The sequence below is a fragment of the Bombus huntii genome, chromosome 5, assembly GCF_024542735.1.
Source record: "Bombus huntii isolate Logan2020A chromosome 5, iyBomHunt1.1, whole genome shotgun sequence".
Classification (NCBI taxonomy): domain Eukaryota; kingdom Metazoa; phylum Arthropoda; class Insecta; order Hymenoptera; family Apidae; genus Bombus; species Bombus huntii.
Window position 1 is genome coordinate 10289168 of NC_066242.1, and position 22866 is coordinate 10312033.

Sequence of the window (22866 nt, forward strand, 5' to 3'; positions counted from 1 at the left end):
TAGACGATCCTGATCAGCGTGGAAAAAACACACGCAACTGACCTTTACACAGAAGTTGCAGTCGATTACGTTCAATCCCACCAACAAGCCCATTATAACGATTGCCTCCTCGCTCATCATCAGAGCGTCAGGCTCGAAATACTCGGACAATATATCTTCCTTGTGGTCGATTAAAACTTTCAAGTAGTCCGCTAGCTTTTTCTGCATTAACGCCATACGCAACCATGCTCGCGCTCTACCCATTGCAGTCCTGAAAGGGTCAGCCCGGTCAACGGACCGTATATCAAATAGAAATCGCTAGAGACGTGATTTGATAAAGCTGATCTAATTTCTTTTGGAATATGTTATTTAATATCGTACATAAAGTATTAGACGAATTGAATATTACATTACAAAATCTAGTTTTACAAAGAAAATTAAACAATTTATTTTAAGAGTAGAAATGTCAGAGATCTCTTAGCTTCGGTCAATTTTGACAGAAATATAGCTTAAGAAGCAGAGAATCAATTTCATATATTTTATCGACGTTAGAAGTATTATTATAAAAAATATTGTGTAATTTTCTTTTAAACAGATCAAGGTACTAAATTTAGTCTGATTCTGTTTTTCGATTAGCGCTAAGAAAATAATAGCTTACTTTGAGGAATATTTCTACTCAAATATAGATAAATATTGGGAACCATAAAATGTTTATACAAAATAATATTAAAACTATTTTAAGTTAAATACATAAATCGTAGGTACTTATAGCGAACATTGAACATTTCTATATTGAAAAATGAATAATAAAGTTTCTATAAATTTTCTTAATTTACTAATATCACCAATCGTAAGTTTCAACTTATATACCTATACATGAGAAAATAGAGAGAAGACAGAAACAGAATTATACCTAACAGTAGGTAGATCACGAATACTGGACGTAATGTCCTGTGCTTCGGAACAATATTTCTCAACGAGCTGAAGTATATCCCAAAGCTCCTTCTTGGGTCCAAGTAGACCCTGAAATCGAAGGCAATTAGTGCCATTTCCTTTTCCTTTTAATTATAAATCAGTGTTTAGATATTTCGAAGGTGTTGTTTACCTTCTTTGGTCGTAAACCATGCCTAAGCACGTGTTCAAGAACGATGAAAAAATGTTGCAATGGCATATGATCAGAATCAAGCATCCGACCATACTTCAAAGACGTTTCGATCAGCTCCTTCACGATTAATTTCGAAATATTCACAAGATTACTCCTCTCGATGATGACTGGATCGCGTGCTGTAAACACAACAGTTTCTTGTTCCAGTTGGGGTCGGAAAAAAATAAATCATCCTGTTGGTGATAATTACTGGTTTTGTTCATATTCTTGATGTTGAATAATTACAAAATATAACAAATCATTCTCCCCGAAAGCATGAAGATGATGGTATGAATGGAAATATCAGCGAAGCGCAACACAAAATTATTAACAAACAAAAAGTTGCGATTAAAATTATTTTCGATTTTAGAAGGAAGAAGATTTAGGATACGTGATTTCAAAAATCGTGAAAGAATAGAAAAATAGAAAATATGTAAATAAAAAGAAGTCCCCAAGGAAACTAATTCCAGCAATTTCTAAATTCGAAAATCTGGTAACAGCATTTAAAAGAAACGATGCGTTCTAACGAGAAATAATCCAAGAAAGAGTTAAACGATAAATATCGTATATTAATTATAGCTTCCACCGGATAATTTCACAAGTAATGTTATCTTTCGTTTCTTATTTTAAACTTCTAGAGTAATTGACAAAATCATATTATTAATTTGATTTGACAAAAATTATAGACAATGGTATTAATCCTTAAATCTGTTTAACTTTAAGGTATTTAATTTTAATTTTCTCACTCGCACATTACAAAGACGACACCAGATACAATAGAAAAGCACAATTAGAAATTATCCTTTTGAATTTAGTACGAGTAAATTTTTAGTTAACAATTATCTTATATAACGGAATAGTCCATAACAAATAATCTACAATACTTTCAATAACTTTATCCAGTGCAGTTTCTGTAATAACTGTATTTATATGTATATATACACACAGAATTACTCATTCTATGTATAGCGTAATATATACTTCGAATAATATATATACTTCATACTACGAATAATACAGTTAAATTCGCCGAACCTAGTTTCTTTATTATTGCATTATATAAATAATATATAAATATTCCAAATCAATTCTCTTCATAAATCGATTTTCCCTGTAGGATGTGATATTCCTTATTTTCTCCTTGTTTTTCACTTATGGAATGATCTGACACTTTTTAATCTATTTTCACTAACATCAACTAGCATCCAAATCCCTAAGCGAAGTCAAACAATAAACGAGCCGGAATAAATTTCCCCAGGGATCGATTTCCCACGGAACAACGTCAACTAACCCTAAACTTAGCAAAAAAAAAAAAAAAGAGAAAGAGAACAACCAAAGCTTCAAAACTTGAACTCGTCCAACTGAGATGTAAGAAACAATAAACCTCAATTAAGTCAACATTGACTGGTGCAAAAATTCTCAGCCCGATTTCCAATTATATATGAACCAATGAAGATAGAATGGAGCGAATAGTGCAAGAACATCGAGTACAGACACAAGCTGGAAACGTGCTGCAATGGCGGTGGGCTTGGCGGCATTATATCGCGAAGCTCTCGCTGATCGGGAAGCTGTTGCTGACGATGATGATCATTATGATGATGATGATGATGATGATGGTTAATACCACTGAGAGCGAGCGGTGGCGATGGTGAACGTTGCATCGACTCCTGCAACGAGAACTCGACATCCTGAAGCTCTTTCAGGCACAGCCACTCGCCGTCGACAGAAACACGGAAGTTGCACAGGTATATCGTATCCTGAGCGCCAGCCATGTCTTCTTCAAGCATGACCCCACTGTGATGTACACTGTGGTCACCCGGTGGCCTGATCTTCAGACCGTTTTTGGATTCTTGCCGCATAGAAGATCGTTCGTAACAATGGATTGTTTTAGGTCACTCCAACTATGGAGTTCTTACCTTAACCGAACCTTTTTCCTCTTTATCGATCCTCTCAGTGACTATTCTTTAAAGTAATGTAATATTTCAAAAGATTAGTCTCCTCTGTTTTGTTAACTTCAGTTTCCCTGAGAAAAGATATCTGAAGAATTGTGGTTTAACTCTTCTGATATTAATTAATTAGACTTGTCTCTTGGAACAAAGCTCTTCTTCATCTCCAATGATGTCACTAGAGTTCTTCCAGTCGACGTTGCTCTTGACAATTTCAATCAGCTGATGTGTTTCACTGATGTAACTTAGTTGGTTCGTATTGGTCGAATTGATAATTTGATTTTACTTATTTCGATCACTTTATGTTTACACAAACAGCAATAATAATTCTTTTGCTGTTTTAATAGATCCAGTCCGTGATGTTTGTACGATATTGATATTGTTAAATTGCTTGAAAAGTTAGTTCGTGATATGGAGAAAATGAAATATAGACACTGCGGTAAAAGCGATGAAAAGAAACTTTGGCTAAAGCAGAAAGACGGCCGTTCGCACTCGGTTTTAGTGCTACATCGTAGCTGAACGTTGCGGCAGTTGATTTCTTAAGAGCTCAACATCGCAGAGACTGGTTCACTGTCGAGTAAAACTACGTATGACGTGTGTTCCGTTGCTCACGAAAAATTTTACGACGAAAATGGCGAGTCGCCGGCGAAAAGTAATATTGATTCTCCCGCCGACCTTACCTCCACCTACGATAATCAATATACATGCTGGAGCAGACAGTCCGGAACGTACTGCCATCTATCACGGTTCGACTACGTCGATAAAACAGAATATAATACAAAACTAACGTAATAAAAATAAAATCTAAATTGTACGTGTATATATATTGGTGAAAATTTTGCCGCAATGCAATTAAAATAAAATAATTTTATAGAATTATACTTTATATATTTGTTATAACTTAGATCGTGTAATTTTAGTTTTATTTAACTTAAACGGATGGAACATTTCGTTTTTCTGTAGAAATATTTCTATGATAATGTTATTCTTATGTATTATATTATTTTTTAAGATTGTAAAATATTACTTTTATTCTGTAAACTTTTAAATTATTGTGCATTACATTCTCAATAGCTTTTTAACTTTATTTCCACGTACGATATTAAAAATTCTTAAAATGACACAGATCTAAAATTGAAGAATTCTTTGAAAATTGAAAGATTGATCAAAGATAACAAAATTATCAAGGTTCTTTCACTATGCAAACAATTATGCAATTAGTTAGTTAACTAACTATAAATATGTTAATTGCAACACGCATTTTATATCTTACTAGAGTCTTACTTAAAGTGTCGAAATATTATTTTGTTTCGAGCGTGAAACATTATAATACTTATCGCTTTATCGAAATCCCTTATCAAAAATTTAAATAATTATTTAACTACACAACAGTAGCAACAACTTAAAGTAGTACTGTTACATTTTATTAAAACTCTGACGAATACTACTCTTGATCTAAATATTTTATTTTATAATTATAATGTTTAAGAACATTAATTCATCTTAACATTGCTAATCAGCGGTAACTCTTCCTGAGATGTCACTAACAAATCTACTATCGGTCATAAGGACCACATACTAATTCACTAAGAACTATATATATGCCGCGGTTCTTTTTATAATCCTCTTTTTTATAATCTTGTTTTACAGTTAATCTAAACCATAGTATATAATCACACAATAATTCATCCTAACAAAGGTAAACGACCTATAATCTGGTCAGCTGCCGGACATATAACACGTGTAATATTGCCATTGATGATCACGTGACAATGTGTCAACTCGCGAAGTAGGCGTTTCGCGATAAAGAATGGAGATCTAGAATGTGCGCGCTGATTCGTGTACGCATCGTCGGATGACGTTGAATCGCGCGCACTTTGCACGGACGGAAACGTCGACTTTGAAATGCGCGCCGAAAACGGATCGAAAACATGCACCTATCGTGTTATGTACTTACGTCTCGGTAACCACCAAGCGTCTAGTTTTCTGGGCCTCGAGACAACCAGATCCGGCCACTTGTCCTCCCTTATCGAGTAAGTCGACGGTGATCGTGATACACTTTTCTCATTCTCTTCGGACACTAAGCTACCGGTTAACGATTTCTCGGACGGAGATATTGGCAAACCTTCGCTACTCTCCGCGGCCATGTTTACGTTTTCACTGTACGCTCGCGCGCGCGCTTGCCAACGACTGCCCATGTCATGCGTTCTCGAGCGCGCCCACTGTCAGCGATGGGAACGACGCTCATTCAAATCGTTGTACATTTGAATAACATTGTGTAAACTCAGGAACGACCCTGATGTAAATCGTGTACGATTGCTATTGATTGTTGTTTGATTGTTAATTGACATTTGTGAGTATATCAAAATATTTGAAGCGTATTGTAACCTGTCTGTAGTGAATGATGTTTGATGAATGGTGTTTATCTATAGAAACATGTATCGATATATGTATGTATATATATCGATCTCAGATTCTTCCAACCTATAGATCGTAAGAAGAATACGTAAGAAGAACGTGTTTTTTTAAGGTTGGCCTTATTTATTTTTGTAGAATAATCTGTAGCGAATTAAATATAAAGTTACAATTATATTTTGGAGAAGATACTTTCCGTATGCCTTTTTTATGCCGTTAAAGTGCATTTTTATCTGGGTTAAATGTGATTTGAGATAATGGATTCGATAATATTTACAAAACATTAGTATAAATTATGAAGATTTAGATGACTACTGCATATATCAGATTTATTATATAGATATAGGATGATTTATTGTAGTTATTGCTATATGTTGCAGTAGCCAGTAAACGTACATGATGTTATCTCCTACATTCAACAAATTAAAATATTTCAATATCAAATGAATTGAACCCATCACTCCTAACATGGTACGTTCGTGTTGTCATAGAATCAGTTTCAATGACAAAAAATATTATATACTTGTTGATTCTTAACTTACTGATTAAAGTCTATTAGATGAATCATCGAAATTCAAGAATGGGAGATACAAAATGTGTCGTGTTGAATTAAACATGAAAATAAAAACAATTAAAGTTAATTGTTAATGTGATTAATTACAATTTATTATTGTGAAAGATTTAATATAGACACTATTATAACGATATACTATAATGTATTATAAACTTACGTATGAATGACAGTATTATCGTACATTTCAAATTTATAAAATAATGAGATTGTGATTTGCAATTGTTCATACATGGTATACATTATAACTAAATAATTAGTATTGTTATAAATAATATTGCCAATAGCATTAATTACTTAATTGATATAGTTAGCAGTACAATTCAAATTAATAAAATAAAGAAGGTATGATCTATTTGCCAGTATAAAAGTACGTAACATATGATTTGTACACATATGTTAAGATACCAATGGTGAAAATTAAATAAATTGAATTTTTACAATTATTTTATAATTATTTGTAATTTACAATTTAATTTAAAAAGAACTTTATCGGTTTTCATTTCCGTGGTACGAAGCAATCTCGTAGTACGACTATTGTACTATAACATGTATTTCTTCGTATAAGCTGTAATTTCCTGTAGCAGGAATAAAAGAAATTGCCATCTTCGCACGTTTAATTCCCACTTTCGAAAACGAGTTGTAATGCCGTGTATGTCGCTACTACGCACAATAAAACGTTGGCACGTGTATAGCAAAGATAACAGTACATCTTCTACATGCCGAGTTGTACATCTTGTTTTTGTGACATACATTATCATACGCACGATTTCGTTCTCTCGCACGTATGCATTCGTATAACGAATACCCATCACAAAGATAAGTGTATGTTTTAAAAATTGGTTCATAAAATACTACTTGTAGAACATAGATAAATTTCATACAATAAGACATTTAACGCAAGTAATTTAGACAGATTAAATACATCAAATTTTAGTTAAACGTATTCAATCTGAATCTGTATATTAGGGATATTAGATCTTAGATTTATGTTAAGAATTTAGTGTGTAAAAATTTATACAATGCGTTAAATGTATTCTGAATAGCGAAAATATATTAAACGTTAAATTTTACATTAAATATTAATTGGAATAAGGTTAAATAGATCTGTATGTATTGCGTAGCCTGTGTCTTCATCGTGCATGAACTACTTTATATTGGATAGTACATGGTAAGCTAAATAATTTATCGAATCTCAGACGTCAAGCTCACCTTAGGTAGCAATTTCGATTAAATTTTAATCTGAATTGATAATGAGATTGCGTTTATGCGAAGCATACGTTGAGTTCTATTTACTAAAATAGAGGGACTAAACCCCAAAGTCATAATACGAATCGTCTCAAGAGAGGACAAAGGACAGAATGCTTAATGAATAAGCCACTCATTTAGCCAGACAAACCAACTTCTCTCCATTCTTACCAACTTTAAACTTAATTTCTCAGTCGAAATATTACACATCCAATTGCTCAACTTGAAAGTTTCAAAGTTCAAAAACTATATTCTAACTGAAATCTTTGCTCCCCACGAAATATCTTGACACGAAAAGTCAGATTAGCGTATAGTTATTATTCACTAGGTAGATTAGAGAAGATTAGAGAAGAAATATTAGATACATATATAGATATACGTAAGTAGATCTTTTATCATACTTCTTAGAAGTTTCCTCAGAAAAATAATCCAATTAAATGAACTTTCCTCTATTCTTACTAACCTTAAACTTCATTAATCGATGCATTACACATACCTACGTCACTATTTGCTATTATAATTTAAATCTTCAATATTTACAAACTACGTCTCAGCTGCTATACATATTGCCGTTTACTCTGCATAAAAATATCCTTAGACAAAAAATACTAAATCAGTCGTATTTCTTAGAAGTTTTCTTTGTTAGATAAATTATTCAAACAAATCAATTTCTCTCAATCTTCATTAATTTAAAGGCTAGTTCAAACACAGTCTGTGACTGTTTACTTTGAAGAATCACTACGGATGAAACAAAGATGCAATCGATGTTTTTCGATGAATCAACAGTGTCAATTCGGCTTTATTTGCTATTTGACTAAACTACTAGTCCTGTCTTAACCTTTCAACTTTTAAAGTTGCATCAAAACATCACTTTCATCTGTTTTTCAAAAAATAGGATTCCAGTCACTATTTTGTCTTTCGTACCCTACATATCAGCTCCGCAGAAAAAAGATTTAGTCAATTTACGTGTAAATTACATTCATCGCATTTCCTGGAACCTTTCTCATTATCAAGCATACTACACAACCGAATTCTCCAAATTTCCACTAATTTCAAATTGAATCAATCCTAAAACTCACTTTTACCTGCTGAACTTAAAAACTTCAACCTCCAAAAATCGCTAGTGAATATTTTACATATTTTACAAAATAGAGAAGATTGGATCAGCCTATATATAAATTGCATCCATTAAATTTCTTAAGGCTTTTCTCATTGCCAGAAAAACCATTCAACAGAACCAACCACATACTTAATTTAGGAAATCACTTTCATCCGTTAAATGTAAAGGCGTCGAGCTTCAAAAACTACGTTTTCAGCTATCATCTTTGACATTTCACGTACTACCTTGACAGGAATGAGATCAGACCAACGTATATTACATACATATAACTTACTGTCATCGCATACGTCAGAATTTCTGACAAGTAAGGGAAACAATTCCCAGGTGTACGTACGCTATCGGAAGATGAACAGGTGTCCAAAGGTGCTAGGAAGCAAGCAGAAGAACCAGCATGCTGCGCACGCAGTCGGCGTGAATCCTAACCACCCTTCCCGAGTCTGAACCCCCGTCGGCACAATGTTGAAACTCAAAGTTAAGCGCGCCGTCGAGCCGGACCAGTCTCTCTGTGTTCACTCTCTCGTAAAGAGAGATAATAAAAGCGCAATCTGATATGGCAACTGGCATAGTAATGGCGCGAAACACTTGACTGGAAGACGGCGGTGCGACGCGTTCGCCGCGACGATGCAACCGACGTTCCGCGCTCAGAAACACCGTCGTGATCGCGAAAGATCGCATTTTCCCAATTCCGGGCACGAGCTGCTTCCTTATGAATGCGTACGTCACTTGGTGAAGTAATACCGCGGAAACAGCCGGAACAATGTACGGTATGCTGTTGGAGAGTGTGCAGCACTTCGTGCAGGTCGGTAAACGTATGTACAAAGAAAGAGAAAAAGATAGACAACTCTGTGTGTGAGTGCTACGCTTTTCGCTAAACCAGTACCCGAAGATCCTGTTTATTCTCGTTCCTCATCCGTGTTTGAATGGTACCTCCTCTGTTATCCTGAATCAACGTGTGTTAGCGTTCGATTACGTTTAGGTATTCGATTGTGTCAGGCAGTTAAAACGGTGTGCGTGAGTTGAAAGTTGAAAGAGAATTGATACAATCAGCGGTATAGTTCCTTGATCCAAAATAATGTAGTTATTACATGGTGAGATAAGAAGGAAATAGCAGGGCAGGAAGCACATGCACCGCTGTACAGGATTAGTGTGATAACTGGGCCCGCGTTTTAACCCTGTTGTGTTCTTTCAGTTATTCTTAAAGTTAATTGCTTTCCTATTATTAAGAAATTATTGTTAAGATTCAGGAAGAAATTGAATAATAATTGTTGATACGCGTGGTTTCTAATTTTTATTTTTTGTTGAGAATTATTTGATATGTTAGAAGTCTTTTTGTTTGTTAAAACAAAATTCAGAGATAGAAACTTGAGGACTGTGAGAGTTGAGCAAAATTAGGGACAGAATATTGCTAGAAGGACGCTTCTGAACTGTTATTATTTCTTTAATAAAATATGTAACAGTAAGATGAATAAACGTACTCTTTATAAATTGCGGATATACACGTATAAAAATTCCTATTTTTGTGAACATACCTAAAAAAGATGGAACGTAAATAGTGATTCATGTTGTGTATTAAATATTATAACGACTATTCTGCTTTGGATGTTTTCTATATTTCTGCGTATTATGTGCATTTTTGCGTCCAAATTTTTCATAAGTTATGATTGTATCTTTTTTTTTTTTTTTTAATAAAATCCACAGAATTCTTTGTCAGTGAGGAATATCTTGTTTTATGTTTTATATATTTCGCGAGTTATTTATGTCCGTGTTTAAATATTTCCTGTTGCAGACATGAATGTAAATATTTGGTAACGTATGCAGTATACATATAGGTTCATTTGTGTTTCCTAGTTCAATGAATAACTTAAAATCTAGAAGCATAATTAAATATAATTGTATTAAATGTAAATGCCGCACTTCTATAAAACAAAGATACGAAACATTAAACACAATTCTAGCAAGTAACAATAAGATGACTTATAGAAATAATATCTAATTCCTGATAATCAAAATCTTTTATGGTACTTCGTTTTTATATTTAAAAAAACGTGACTCATCTTGACTTTTAGCATCACCCTGTATACTTGATGTTGATCACTTCGATTCGTACCAGTTAAACTGATAATGAAAGTTTCTCTAAATGCAATAGTTTTTTTCCTTATTAAACGTCATAACTTTTTTATTCCTATACATGCGCGTACCACTTTGCTATGAAATGTCAAACTTTGTTATCTTAGTAGCTATATGTACATCAATTTTGTAAGAAAAACATAGGGGTATTTGAAAGTATGTGCAATGAATCTGTATACCAGATCGAGAACAAATCTTTCACGTATTGTTGTAGTTTTATAGTTATAAAATAACGTGTAAAATGCAAAGCGAAATCATATCGATTATTTATTATACAAAATGAAAGAAAGTATTGTTTAGTTCTTACTTTGCAGTTAATGGTACACATAAATTTTCTTTTATCAATTTCTTTTAGAGATCTACTACCTTCTACAATGACTGTATATCATTCTATAGAATTATTATTACTGCTACAAATACCGCATTGCGTTATAAAGTTTTTAGTATTCGAAATAAACCTTTACAGTCTTTTCTACTTCGCTAAATGTTATTTCTTACCAAGAGGTAAGCAAAGAGTTTCCTAAATTAATGTAGCAGATGAATAGTTATGCATTCTAGTAATTAATAATTACAAATTTTTTCTATTGCATGTAATCATCATTTAGAATAGATTATAAAAGAATTTCATTTTTTAATTTAATTTAACTAAACCTTTAAGTCTGAATGGATACGTAAATGGCATTCAAAGTTATATATCTGTACAATTTACTTGAATCCTCTAAACATAATTTATAACCGAAAGATCATAAAATAGTTTTATTATTACAGATTATTTAACAATTAAATTCTTACAAAATACAGCATAATTCGTGACTCAGTACTCGCAAACAATAGTGCGTATAATTAATGCCTACATTTATCTAACAAATATAATTGAAAACTAATTAATACAGACTAAAAGACTCTCGATAGAACACCTTGAGGGAATATGAAATTAATCGAAAAGAATTTCTCTGGGAATAGAAATCATAAAGGAATATGATCCGATCTGCAACGCGATAGCATTCTCCAATATTCTCCTTTTCTCAGTCTCGGCGATTTACGTCCGTTCTTAATCATCTTGATAAAGTATCCCAATTTGTTTAAGTATCGATGACTGAAATAAATATCCTGATTCCTGCACGAGTTTTTAATCCTCCCCGTTTCCGGAGCAAAACGATCGAATGCGACCATAGAATTGTGCTTCCGGAAAAATTGCCTCTCCTTGTTCAGCAATTGTTGCCTTTGCAAATCTCAACCCTTTTCAGTCGTACAAACAAAATGAAACTGCCTTACACTGCAGTTCATAAATATTTGAATACTTTACTTGACTTACAGTAACCATATTTAAATTTAACGAAAGTTTTATAAATGAATGACTAGAGCATGGATTTTCGTGACTAAAGATAAAGATCAGAAAATGAACGAAAAGATACTTATCTTATGTTTTCCTCCTATGATCCTTCATTTAGAAATGAAAGAACCTGAGGCACAAGCTTGTTAAATAATAAAATAGTTTAAAGTGTGACGATCATAAACAATAGTTTTATTATTAATTATTATATTAACTTTTTGATTTGGGCAATTTAATAGCTCAATTACACGTAAGTATGGTGGCCAAAAAGAACAAAATCAGTACAGTTCGATCTATCTATAATTTTATAATGAAAGTATATTGTGTCAAAAATAAGCAAGTGTCTGGATACTTTTGAACGATCGTGTATATCGATGTGTTTATCAAGCGGAGTGCAAGTGGCTGATTTATTGTATCGTCCGAAAATAATCAGTCGTTGCAAAAAGAGTCACGTAGTGGCCGAAGGAAATGGTTTGAAGGTACGCAACAAACGAGCTACCTGAATATGGATGGATTCAGACTTCCTTTCGGTAAGACGCCTTAATTGTACGAAGATTTAAAAATAGCATCGTTCTTCCGTCACTTAAGGACGCTAATTTGTTTTTCTAAATAACTTTTGTATCAATGACGACCGCTTAGTCAACAATTTATTATTTATTGTTCACTGTCCTTCGGTAAATATCTACGAAAGCAAATATCTCGTTTGAAGTTTCTGCAACTACGAGGCAACTTTAAGGAATAAATTTTATGTAAGAGGAAAGCTAGCTACACTATCTCTGTTAGCATGCATGGGTCGCGTCGTCTTGATTAATTCCTTTGAAGAGATTCTACAAGGTAATTGCGATCTTTAGAGGTATTAAATCGATCGATTGAAAGTTAGGAAATCATTTAATTAAAAAATTAAAAGTCCCTTGGACATAGTATTAGAGAATCGTTTGATTAAAAAGGTAGACAACCATTTGATCGCAAAATTAGAAAATCGTCCCATTAAAACTTAGAAAATCGTTTGTACATAATTTATGAGGCAAAGTAATTATTGTAACGAGGGCTGATAGAATTAAAATATACGATAAAAGTTGTACTTGTGCATAACTCAGCGTTTAATTGATATTTAATAATTAAACATTGACGATTCGTTTTATTTGAAAAATTTGCGTGTCCATTTGACATGTTAAATCTCACGAGGTCTCATTAGTGTGAAGACGATATTAATTTTCGTGACTAAAGTCATTATGTCGGAAACAGCATTGATTATTCTACGGGGAACTAGAAATTGGCTTGATTGCGCGAATCAATTTCTTGTGAATATGTAGAATGAACAACATTTTGTACATTTAACGATATACACATGTGTATTAAGTGATCGTTCTGTGAAATGTAGTAATGAATTTTTAATATTAAGCGTACCAATTGTAGTTCATTTTATAAGTACTTTGTGCATATCAAATTAATCACTTGTAGAAAAGAACAGACACGAATTAAACTAATGAGTTCATATATCACATAATGAGATCTAATAAATAAAATTGTGTATTTTATTTGATTTTGTAACTTATCAATGTGTGGAAAGAATAGAATTATATATATGATCAGTATTAAATATTAGGTGCAGAGAAGGTTTTGCCTGTACTTTTAATTTTGCAGTCGAACAGAGGTACCTCAGAGTGAGATTCTTTAAAACTTTTTAACATATCTGTGTACGGCTGACGTTAAATTTGTAAAATATAAGTCAAGAAAAGATTACGAAAACAATGACAGTAAATGTGCTTGTTCAAATTTTTGGTTTATTAATAAAAATTGATTTGAAATTGTTGAAATATTATTTTCTTTTAACTTTAATGTAAATAGTCGGTTAACAGTTTATTCTTGTCCTTATTGTAACTATAATCTTTTAATATTTTCTCATATTTATTTGTCATCCGATATCAGTAAAGATATAGTCGATAAAGTACAATACACATAAAAAGTAATAGTCTGTGAAAATGATATCAGAGGAAGGAAAGGAAGTTTAAAAATGAGCCACGTGTCAATGTTTTTAAAAGTTCGACGTGAAAGAGCAACAATAAAGAATTAATCAATACATGTAACGAATGGAAAAAGTTATCAACTTAAATGAAAAATATTTGAATGATTGAAATTTTAAAAGTCTTAAAAGTGAAGATACATTGTATTCATAAAAGTATAGAATTCTTTCTTACACCTAATAAATTCAATATCTCTATGTTTATAAATGAGTTTCATTTAAATAATATCCAACAGCATTTTTCAAAGAAACTAATGAAGAAAATTTTATTAATTTTAAGATAAGAAATATACGTGTCCCGCAACTTGATTCATGGTAAATTAAGTACAGCGAATATAAAGTCGTTACTTATAAATGACGTAACGAGTTCCATAGTACAGAGTTCGCTCTTTGTTTTTCGTGACGTGGAAACAATAGGAACTATGAAGGGTGAAATATTCCCCGGAGCATAATAAAAACAGCTAAACGTTTTATCCTTTTATATTGTCTTTTCTCACCGTTCTTGAGCCATTTTTATCGGAAATCAATCATCTGGTGGCACAAAAATCTGCGTGAAAAAAATAAAATTTTTTCCACGTTCTTCATCGACACGTTGAACCGTGAAAGATCATTTGTCTGAGAAACTAATATATCACTTTGACATTTTTATTTTATAACATATTACATTTTGATAAAAAGTTTTCTATATTTTTTAGAACATTAAAATTTCCTATGGTATTACATTTTGAAATTCCAAATGTAAATGAAATTTACAATAACGTTTTCACTGACTCTCTTCACACTACGTGGCTTTCGTTATAACGTTATATTACGTAATACAATCTTTCTAAAATAAAATTTCTAAGACTGGTATAAAATGATTCTCTAAGAAAAAGAAAAATGTGAAAGAAAGTAATATGGAAAGTAATATAACCAGGATGGAAAAAGTTTGTTCAGGAAGAATGCTAATAATGACAAAGCCATCAAATTCTCGTTACAGTTAGAATACGGCGAGGATGTGTGGCTTCAGCTCCTGGAAAGAGCTGATTGCAAACATATGGTTTTCAACACGCGACAAACGTATCCCGACGAGCTTATGACCAATTTAGCTGCTGCATTAGCCGAATGCAATGGCGAATCCGTGGAGGATGTAATGCAATTCTTTGGGAAGTGTTTCGTTAGATTTTTTAGCAACTTAGGGTAAGTGAATTTTCTGATGTTTTATGAGTCATGTACAATCTAAAGATACCAAGTGTGGGATAAAAAGTTCCTTCAGAGTAAAGAAATATATTACTTGTTTAATTCGCGTGAAACAATTCTACATTGCTCTAATGATAAATGTAAAAATATCAATAGCATGTATGATTGATATTTTTGAAACCTAGAAAAACGTAATATGTAGATAAAATGTGTGAAAATGCTTGTTTTATTGTTTGTCTAGTTTGTACTAAACAATTTTATGTTACTCCAAAGAAAGACATAAAGAAAGAAAAATAATGTATAGGTTAAAAATGAAGGAAATATAATATGTGGATAGAAAAAGAAATTCTTAGAAACATATTTGGTGTGTTGCAAAATTGGAGGTATGGAGGGTAATTGTGACGTTTAAATATCAACAAAGTCGAAGTCATTTACGGTCGCACAAGTTGAAACACATGCCTGATTGAATAGAGCTCGTACCACGATATTGAATTCAGGTTCTGGCTAATTAAACGAACCAATTACTATTATACATCGAGAACTACGTGATGTAGAATTAATTATTACCTGTGGGAACGAGCATAAGATCAATTAAAAGCTTCGATTAATATTTTGTTGCATTTGAGTCGATACTCCAGTTGGCATCATTAGCAAACCACTCCTCGGGCAATCAAAAGGCGTATTTACCACTACCTGCATCAAATGTTTCATCTTACTTTACTGTGCTTTTTGTTCTTACTCGATGAAAATAAAGAGAACCATGTGTTGCAATAGAGTTGAAAACTATTTGCTAGATTGTCTTTATAATATACTTGTTCTTGTTGTAGTTTATGCAACCAGAATCATGTGGTGTACTGTTTTATCAATTTTCAATGTCTCAAGAGGGAGAATTATTTGAATATGGAACATAGAACGTGATTTATGTCGATTGTAAATTTGAAATGCTAGATGATTGTAACTCATAAATCTTTTTTTAACCATCCGAATAATCAATCAAGCTTTAAAATAATTACTAAAGAATATTGGTATAAAAAGTTTTAAAGAAATATATTGTAACAAGAAATTCATTTTAATTCATTCGAAATATATTTATTTTTCCTTTTTTTTTTTTTTTTTTAGTGGAACTAAACGAATTTTATTTTGATGTGAATTTCTGATAATGCAAGGGTTGATAAAACATTTCTTTCGAATTGTATAAGAATGCTTGTTTCGTGTCACTGCCGTTTCCATTCTTCCAAATATTCAAAAAGTAAAATTGGGATTCTTCTGGATTAAAATTCAATAGTAATTATTATCTTTGTCACAGATATGCCTGCATGATAAAAGCCACTGGTCGTTATTTTTGTGACTTTCTACAAAACGTTGACAATATTCACATGCAAATGAGATTCACGTATCCACGTATGAAAAGTCCTTCGATGTACACTACACACGTCGACCCACAGGGTGTGGTGTTAGTTTATCGAAGCACCAGGAAAGGATTTACGCACTATCTTATGGGTAAGATAACACAACTTTTTAAGATAAGTCTTTTACTCTTTACGAGTGCTTCTACTTTAACTTTCGCTTATAATATATTATATATATATTATAATATATTATATATATATATGTGTATATATATATATATATATGTATATATATATATATATGTATGTATATATATGTGTATATATATATGTATATATATATGTATATATATATATATATATATATATATATATATATATATATATAATAAAATCTAAAAGATGCAAGAAATTATTTTTCACAAGATAAAATCGATATAAATTTAGTTACAAAATATACAACAAAGGTTCACTTTCATATTTTTCCTTAGGTCAGTTATTTCAAATAGCGAAAGAGCTTTACGAAACAGATTTAGTCATACGAGTATTAGGAAGTTCAAACAATATCCCTGGATCCAGAAGTGTAATGGTTAAATTTAGAATTGATTTCGACAATCGTGAATACGTGAGTAATTACATAGAAATATTTCAATCCATGATATACGTATAAGTTATAGTTTAATAATTAACCCCTCGTCGGCAATACTAAACCGGTCGGCATTATGGGCCTTTCAATCCCTGACTTAATTTCTTACTGTTTTCAACTTTAAAAATATCTGAAAAAATTCTCAGATACTTATCATAGTCTTTAATTTACCATACAAGTGATACTTCAGCCAAATGTTTAAATCTTTTTCCAATAAAAATAAAAATTTGACACAAAGTTGTGAAAAAATGGGAAATTGTTTGAAAGTACACAATTTCGTAATAAACAAATATTTTAAGAACCTATTATAGGATTTTACCGATAAGACTATGATCGTTCGAAAAAATATCAAGAACTTTTTCAACCCTTAGAAAAGTATAATCATTTTAAGATCTATATTTGCGGGATTTTTGAGTGGATTATTTATTATTGAAAAATAACACGAGACACGCGTTGAGAAAGAAAGACTGTGTATCTCATACTTATTAAAGTATAAGGAACATAAAAGCCAGATGAGACACTGACCGTTAAGAGGTTACTATATTGTATATGGAAATGAAAAAAAAATTACGCGACATTAAAATGACGTGGGCGGCAATATGAGTCGTTGAAGGCATGGTGCTCATATTACCCTCGTAGTATTTAGAACTGAATCGGGGCTACTGAAGCAAACAGTATTTACTCAGTCAGAGTCCTGTAGATGTAAGTTTTTTTATCTGACACCTTCGTTTGGGAGAAATTAAACAATAAAAATTTCGTCTGGACGTTAACGACCTATATTGCTGGCGGGGAGTTAAAATGAAAATTTTGTATCGTTTACTATCTATCTGTTCTAATAAAAAGGAATTATTTTTAATCAATATAAAATCTCTATATAAAATGTAAATTTAAAAAACTATTAAGATTTTAGCTTAGAACATTGGAATAAATTATTCTAGCTCTTACAATGTTCATCGCCATACTCGATATAAAATTTCCATGCTTTTTCATAAAATAAAATTATTTTTTATTTTCTTTGTATTTACATATATATCTCCACTTAAACTTTAAAATTATTCATGTTCACGTTCTTAGATCGCAAAGAACAACAGTATGAAAACTCCACTTGGCCGTGAATTAGCACCGGTGTCAATATCGTTCCTTTTACGTCTTTTCCCATTTGGAGTGGTAATCAACAAAGACATGAAGATATTGGGGGCCGGTGATAAACTCCTGCAAGCATGGGGTGGCAGTTCGTCCATTTTGAATAAACACGTCACGGATGTTTTTAAATTCCGTAGGCCTAAAGGGATATCTTTCACGTGGGGAAATGTAAGAGAGCTTTTTATGACAAATAAAGCAGAAAGTGTCCAATTTTCTTGAAGTTAAGGGATAAGGATATTGCATTATATAACTATATCTCAGATCCATGTAAAATGTCTTTTCGTATAAGGGTCTTTCATATTGAGCTGATATAATTTTCTATTTCGAAAAGTTACGCGTTTGGAAAATAATTCTCAACGCTTCTAAACTTATATTTATTTTAATTACTATTATACTACATTGTTTTACAAATTAGTGATTTTGTCAAACGAAAGGGGACATTAAATTAAATTACATTTTTACATACTTTATAAAGCATAGTTCTTCCAAGTAACACTAAAAACACGTAGGAGTAATATTTAATGGGTGAAGAAAATTTCTGCTTAAGTTTCACTATGAATTTACCTAAACATTCATAAAGTTTTCATTAATATTGTAAACTTCTACTTTAAATTCTCAATATATATAAAAATTCATACGTAAAATTTAAAGTAGAAATTCTCAATATCATCGCCATTACTCCGCGTACTAACTAATAAATTAATCAACAAGGAACCTTGATTACGTATTTTATCAGTTTTATAAAAGTCTACCTACTTTCCAAGAAAATAATATTTCATTACTATCTTCTTAAGAAAAGCTCGTCTTAGTTACTCTCTCGCAACATAACCATCGTAATTAATTCCTCCTTAATAAACTCATCAACAATTTATTCCTTAATTGGCATCCATACTTATCAAAGTCTTCGACAAAGTGATAACTTACCTGCATGTGGACAGGTGATGTACTTGCATTCTGTGATGTTCGAATTGGAGCTGGTCAGATTAAACGATAACGATGCTTCATCTAACTCGGACAATACCCCAAGCACCAGCTCGGGATTGGATAGGCGAGGCAGTCAAGGAGCCAGGAGCATACTATTGAAAGGTCAAATGAGATATATCGAGGATCTTAAAGCAATTATTTTCTTATGTAGTCCCCTGTAAGTTGACGAACATATGTATATATGAGCCTCTCAGAAGCTAAATTGGTCAACTTGATGTAATCTATCTCGATTTTATTGATTTTATTGGTTATGACTATGTGATTGATATTCAACTTTTACAAAGATAGTGACCTACGCTATCGCTCAAAAGTTTAAAATGGATTATTTATGGTGAGAAGAAAATTGGATTTTTTAATGGAAAAGTATGGATGGATATTGATTAGTACGTAATTATATAAAGAGTGAAAAGATTCTATTAAAATTACTAGCTCATATTTTTCTTTGTATTTTTTGACAATTTAATTTTTGATATGATACTCTTAATTTCTTATCTTTATATTTGATCCTATATCTAATAATAAAAAATTCTAAATGAATTTAAAATAAGATAATTCGAAAACTAATTTTAGATAATAATGATATATCATTTTTCTATTATATGAGTTTTTAATATTCCATGTATAATAGTTGATCAATACGGCTTCTGAGTTGCTCATCTCAAAATACCAAAGAACGAAGCCGGTAAGAATATAAGACAATCAAAATATCTTCGACAGAATTAACAGTTTAGACGAATTGCTTAACATGGGCCTGTACCTGAACGACCTAAATCCTCATGGCTTGAGTCGTGAGTTAGTACTCGCCGGATGGCAACATTGCGGAAGGTACAATATTATTTTTTAACTACGGGTAAGATTGACTGAACTATAATTCCACTCGTTTCAATTAGATACATTGTCATCGACAAAATATATATATGTTTCGATGCGTTATGTCAGATTAGAGATGATGTTTGAGAGGGCTGAGCAGAGATCAACCGAATTGGAAAACAGCTACGCGTTGCTGGATCGCTGGAAGAATAAGAGCGACGAGCTTTTGTATTCCATGATCCCACAGACGGTTGCTGATCGATTGCGTGCTGGAGCTTGTCCTTTAAGCACTTGCGAGGTATTTGAAGATCTTGTAAAGTAATATTTTGAGTGCTTAGCGTTTTCAAGATCTCGTAAAATATTATTGTAATGTGTCTATGAAATATTATTGTAATATATTTTATCATTCTTTGTAGCAAAGTGTATAAATATGCATATATTGGATTTTGTCACGATTGTCGCTCGCATAACGGACACTGTATAAATATTGGACGTTATCTCTGCGAAATATTACCGTACCGTAATCAGTTTTATTCGAAATATTATGGTAATTGATCATGTTAAACTTTAACCTTTACGCTGCCATATTTTACTGTAGTCGTCAGTCCATAATTCATGAAGGGATATGATTTTGATCCTCGAGCTATTAGAATATATTTTCTTCCATTGTGACGATGCTGACGATGGTATAGCTGCTGACAACGTGAAAGATATAAAAAAGAGCGAAGGTTACAGAACTTTCTTTTTATTCTAAAATTGAGATTTTTCGAATTAGAGCAATTAATTATGCAGTGTAAGGGTTAAGCTATGAGAGTAGAAATTTCGAATAGATGAAATGACAGAGTAGAATTTATTTAAAATAGAAAGCTATTATATACACATATTTAATTACTTTAAATATAAAAAATTTGTAATACAGAAAAAATTCATTGTTACAAAGCAAGGAGTCAAAATCTTCGATGTCCGATAGATTAGTGTTTCAATATTCTTTTCCTTTTATAGTCATTCGAGTCTATTTCCGTCTTATTCTGCGAGCTTTGCGACTTCGATTATTCAACGATCGAAGGTGCAATGGACATTGTCTCATCGATGAACGCTGTTTTTTCTTGTTTCGACTCGCTGATGGATGAATTTAACGTATACAAAGTGAGTTTCATATGTAATTTAAGCACTCCACTGCATTATTGTCAGAATAAAAATAAAATAAAAATACACGCGAGAACAGAATGCACCGATAGTTTTATAGACGTTTCAACGCAAGATATTTTACCTTCACGACTTTCAACAGGTAGAAACAGTCGGCCGGGTCTATATGGCAGCCAGTGGTGCGCCAGATAGAACGGAAAATCACGCGCAAAATATCGCAGACGTTTCGCTGCAGCTGCTGAAACACGTCCGATCCCTTAAGTTACCCTCTGGTGTCGATATTCAAATTCGTATAGGTAACTTAACACGAGATTTGTTTCCAATATATTTCAATTTTTATAATTCAATTCTTTTTTATTTTTCTCTCTTTCTTTTTTCTTTTTTACCAGATAATAAAAGTCATATAGACAATTTAGCCCGAGATTCATTTGAAATAAATCTTTTATGTTTCGTTTTCTTTTTACTGTCTTATCCTCTTTTCTTTTCTTTTTTTTTCTGTTGCCATTAAAAGTAGACTTAGTTTTTATGACAGATAGTCTGGTTTTCTTTCATATTTTCGAGCAATTGAGCGAGAACGAACATAATATAATACAAGTGTGTTCTACTTTCCTAGGAATCCATTCTGGACCAGCTGTAGCAGGTGTAGTTGGCATCAAAGTACCTAGATATTGCTTTTTCGGTGACACTGTGAATACTGCTTCTAGGATGCAAACGACTAGTCTGGTAAGTTCATTTATTTATGGTCAATTCCACCGCGAAAGGATTGAATGAGTAGAACGAGGCAGAATAAATTTAAATAGACGAGTGAATCTTTTTTATACGAAGGGATTGAACGCGGTAGAAACATTGAATTTATGTGCTACTATTACCAAAATTGAATTACTTGAATTAATATAATTTTATACATTTTAAAATATGTTATGTTTTACCTCGCTAGTAAATACAGCCGTAGAAACTCCATAATATTATTTCTAACAATTTACAAACAAGTTAATCACAATTAAATTTCGAGACATATATAGCCATTTCGAACTTACAACTTATCCAGATTTAGTACTCTCACTTAATAATTCAACACATACTATTTTAGACCCTATTCTACATTGCGTTTTGTTCTGTCATAATTTAAAAGAAATAAAAATTCTTATCCTTTCATTGCCTATGTTTACGACACAATCGATTTTCATGTTCGACCAATTCAAATTTATCAGTGTACACAGTGGTTTAAACATTTTCACGATTCAGCCTGGAAAGGTGCAGATCTCATCGGATGTGAAAGCGTTATTACCACCGGATCGGTATTACGTTGAATCACGCGGATTGGTTTGGGTCAAGGTTCGTATCGCAGCAAGTTTAATTTAGGGATTCCCGCAAACCGTGTTGTATAATTCGTTGGTTTACTGTTCCGTGCAGGGTAAAGGTAACATGGAAACTTATTGGTTATCCGACAAAGTAGACACGGACGGTAAATCGACTGAGCAACAAGCTACTAAGCCGGAAGGACTTCTAGTCACTGATATTTAAAACGTGGTCAAATGGCGAGTTAGATAATTCTAATTATTTACTAATTATACTTCTTTTTATGGTTCAATGATTGGATCCCTCTTAGTTAAAGTATCCATTCTATCATACAAAAACTGAGGGAAAATAAAGTTTGATTACTTTCTTTGTGCCATAAATATTTTTTTCCTTTTTTATTCATT

At 32.2% G+C, this 22866-nt stretch overlaps 2 protein-coding genes across 8 annotated transcripts in view; one reads left to right on the top strand and one right to left on the bottom strand.

Annotated features, from left to right (window-relative positions):
- LOC126865995 (protein RUFY3) overlaps positions 1-5257 on the bottom strand; it is a 30594-nt gene extending 25337 nt beyond the window's left edge. Inside the window, exons 1-5 of one of the 6 annotated variants that reach the window (XM_050618997.1) lie at positions 3040-3748; positions 2619-2972; positions 1085-1263; positions 893-1002; positions 43-250 (exon numbers count right to left, since the gene is read on the bottom strand). In XM_050618997.1, the coding sequence (XP_050474954.1) occupies positions 43-250; positions 893-1002; positions 1085-1263; positions 2619-2910 (789 nt within the window). In that variant the 5' untranslated portion in view covers positions 2911-2972; positions 3040-3748. Of the gene's footprint in view, positions 1-42; positions 251-892; positions 1003-1084; positions 1264-2618; positions 3750-5026 lie in introns of those variants that run through there. The other 5 variants (XM_050619000.1, XM_050618996.1, XM_050619001.1 and 2 more) reach the window with 5 other exon arrangements.
- Positions 5258-8328: 3071 nt separating this feature from the next.
- On the top strand, positions 8329-22720 carry LOC126866146 (soluble guanylate cyclase 89Da-like). 2 transcript variants are annotated; one of them, XM_050619351.1, is made up of 13 exons: positions 8329-9222; positions 14886-15085; positions 16392-16585; positions 16926-17059; positions 18155-18391; positions 19162-19364; positions 19925-20032; positions 20147-20315; positions 21020-21163; positions 21306-21459; positions 21777-21886; positions 22375-22498; positions 22577-22720. In XM_050619351.1, the coding sequence occupies exons 1-12, from the start codon at positions 9181-9183 to the stop codon at positions 22471-22473; spliced, it is 1794 nt and encodes a 597-aa protein (XP_050475308.1). In that variant the 5' UTR covers positions 8329-9180; the 3' UTR covers positions 22474-22498; positions 22577-22720. The 2 variants fall into 2 exon arrangements, with proteins under 2 accessions (XP_050475308.1, XP_050475307.1); XM_050619350.1 differs by having other exon boundaries at positions 8341-9222; positions 22409-22498.
- The last annotated feature ends 146 nt before the right edge of the window (positions 22721-22866 follow it).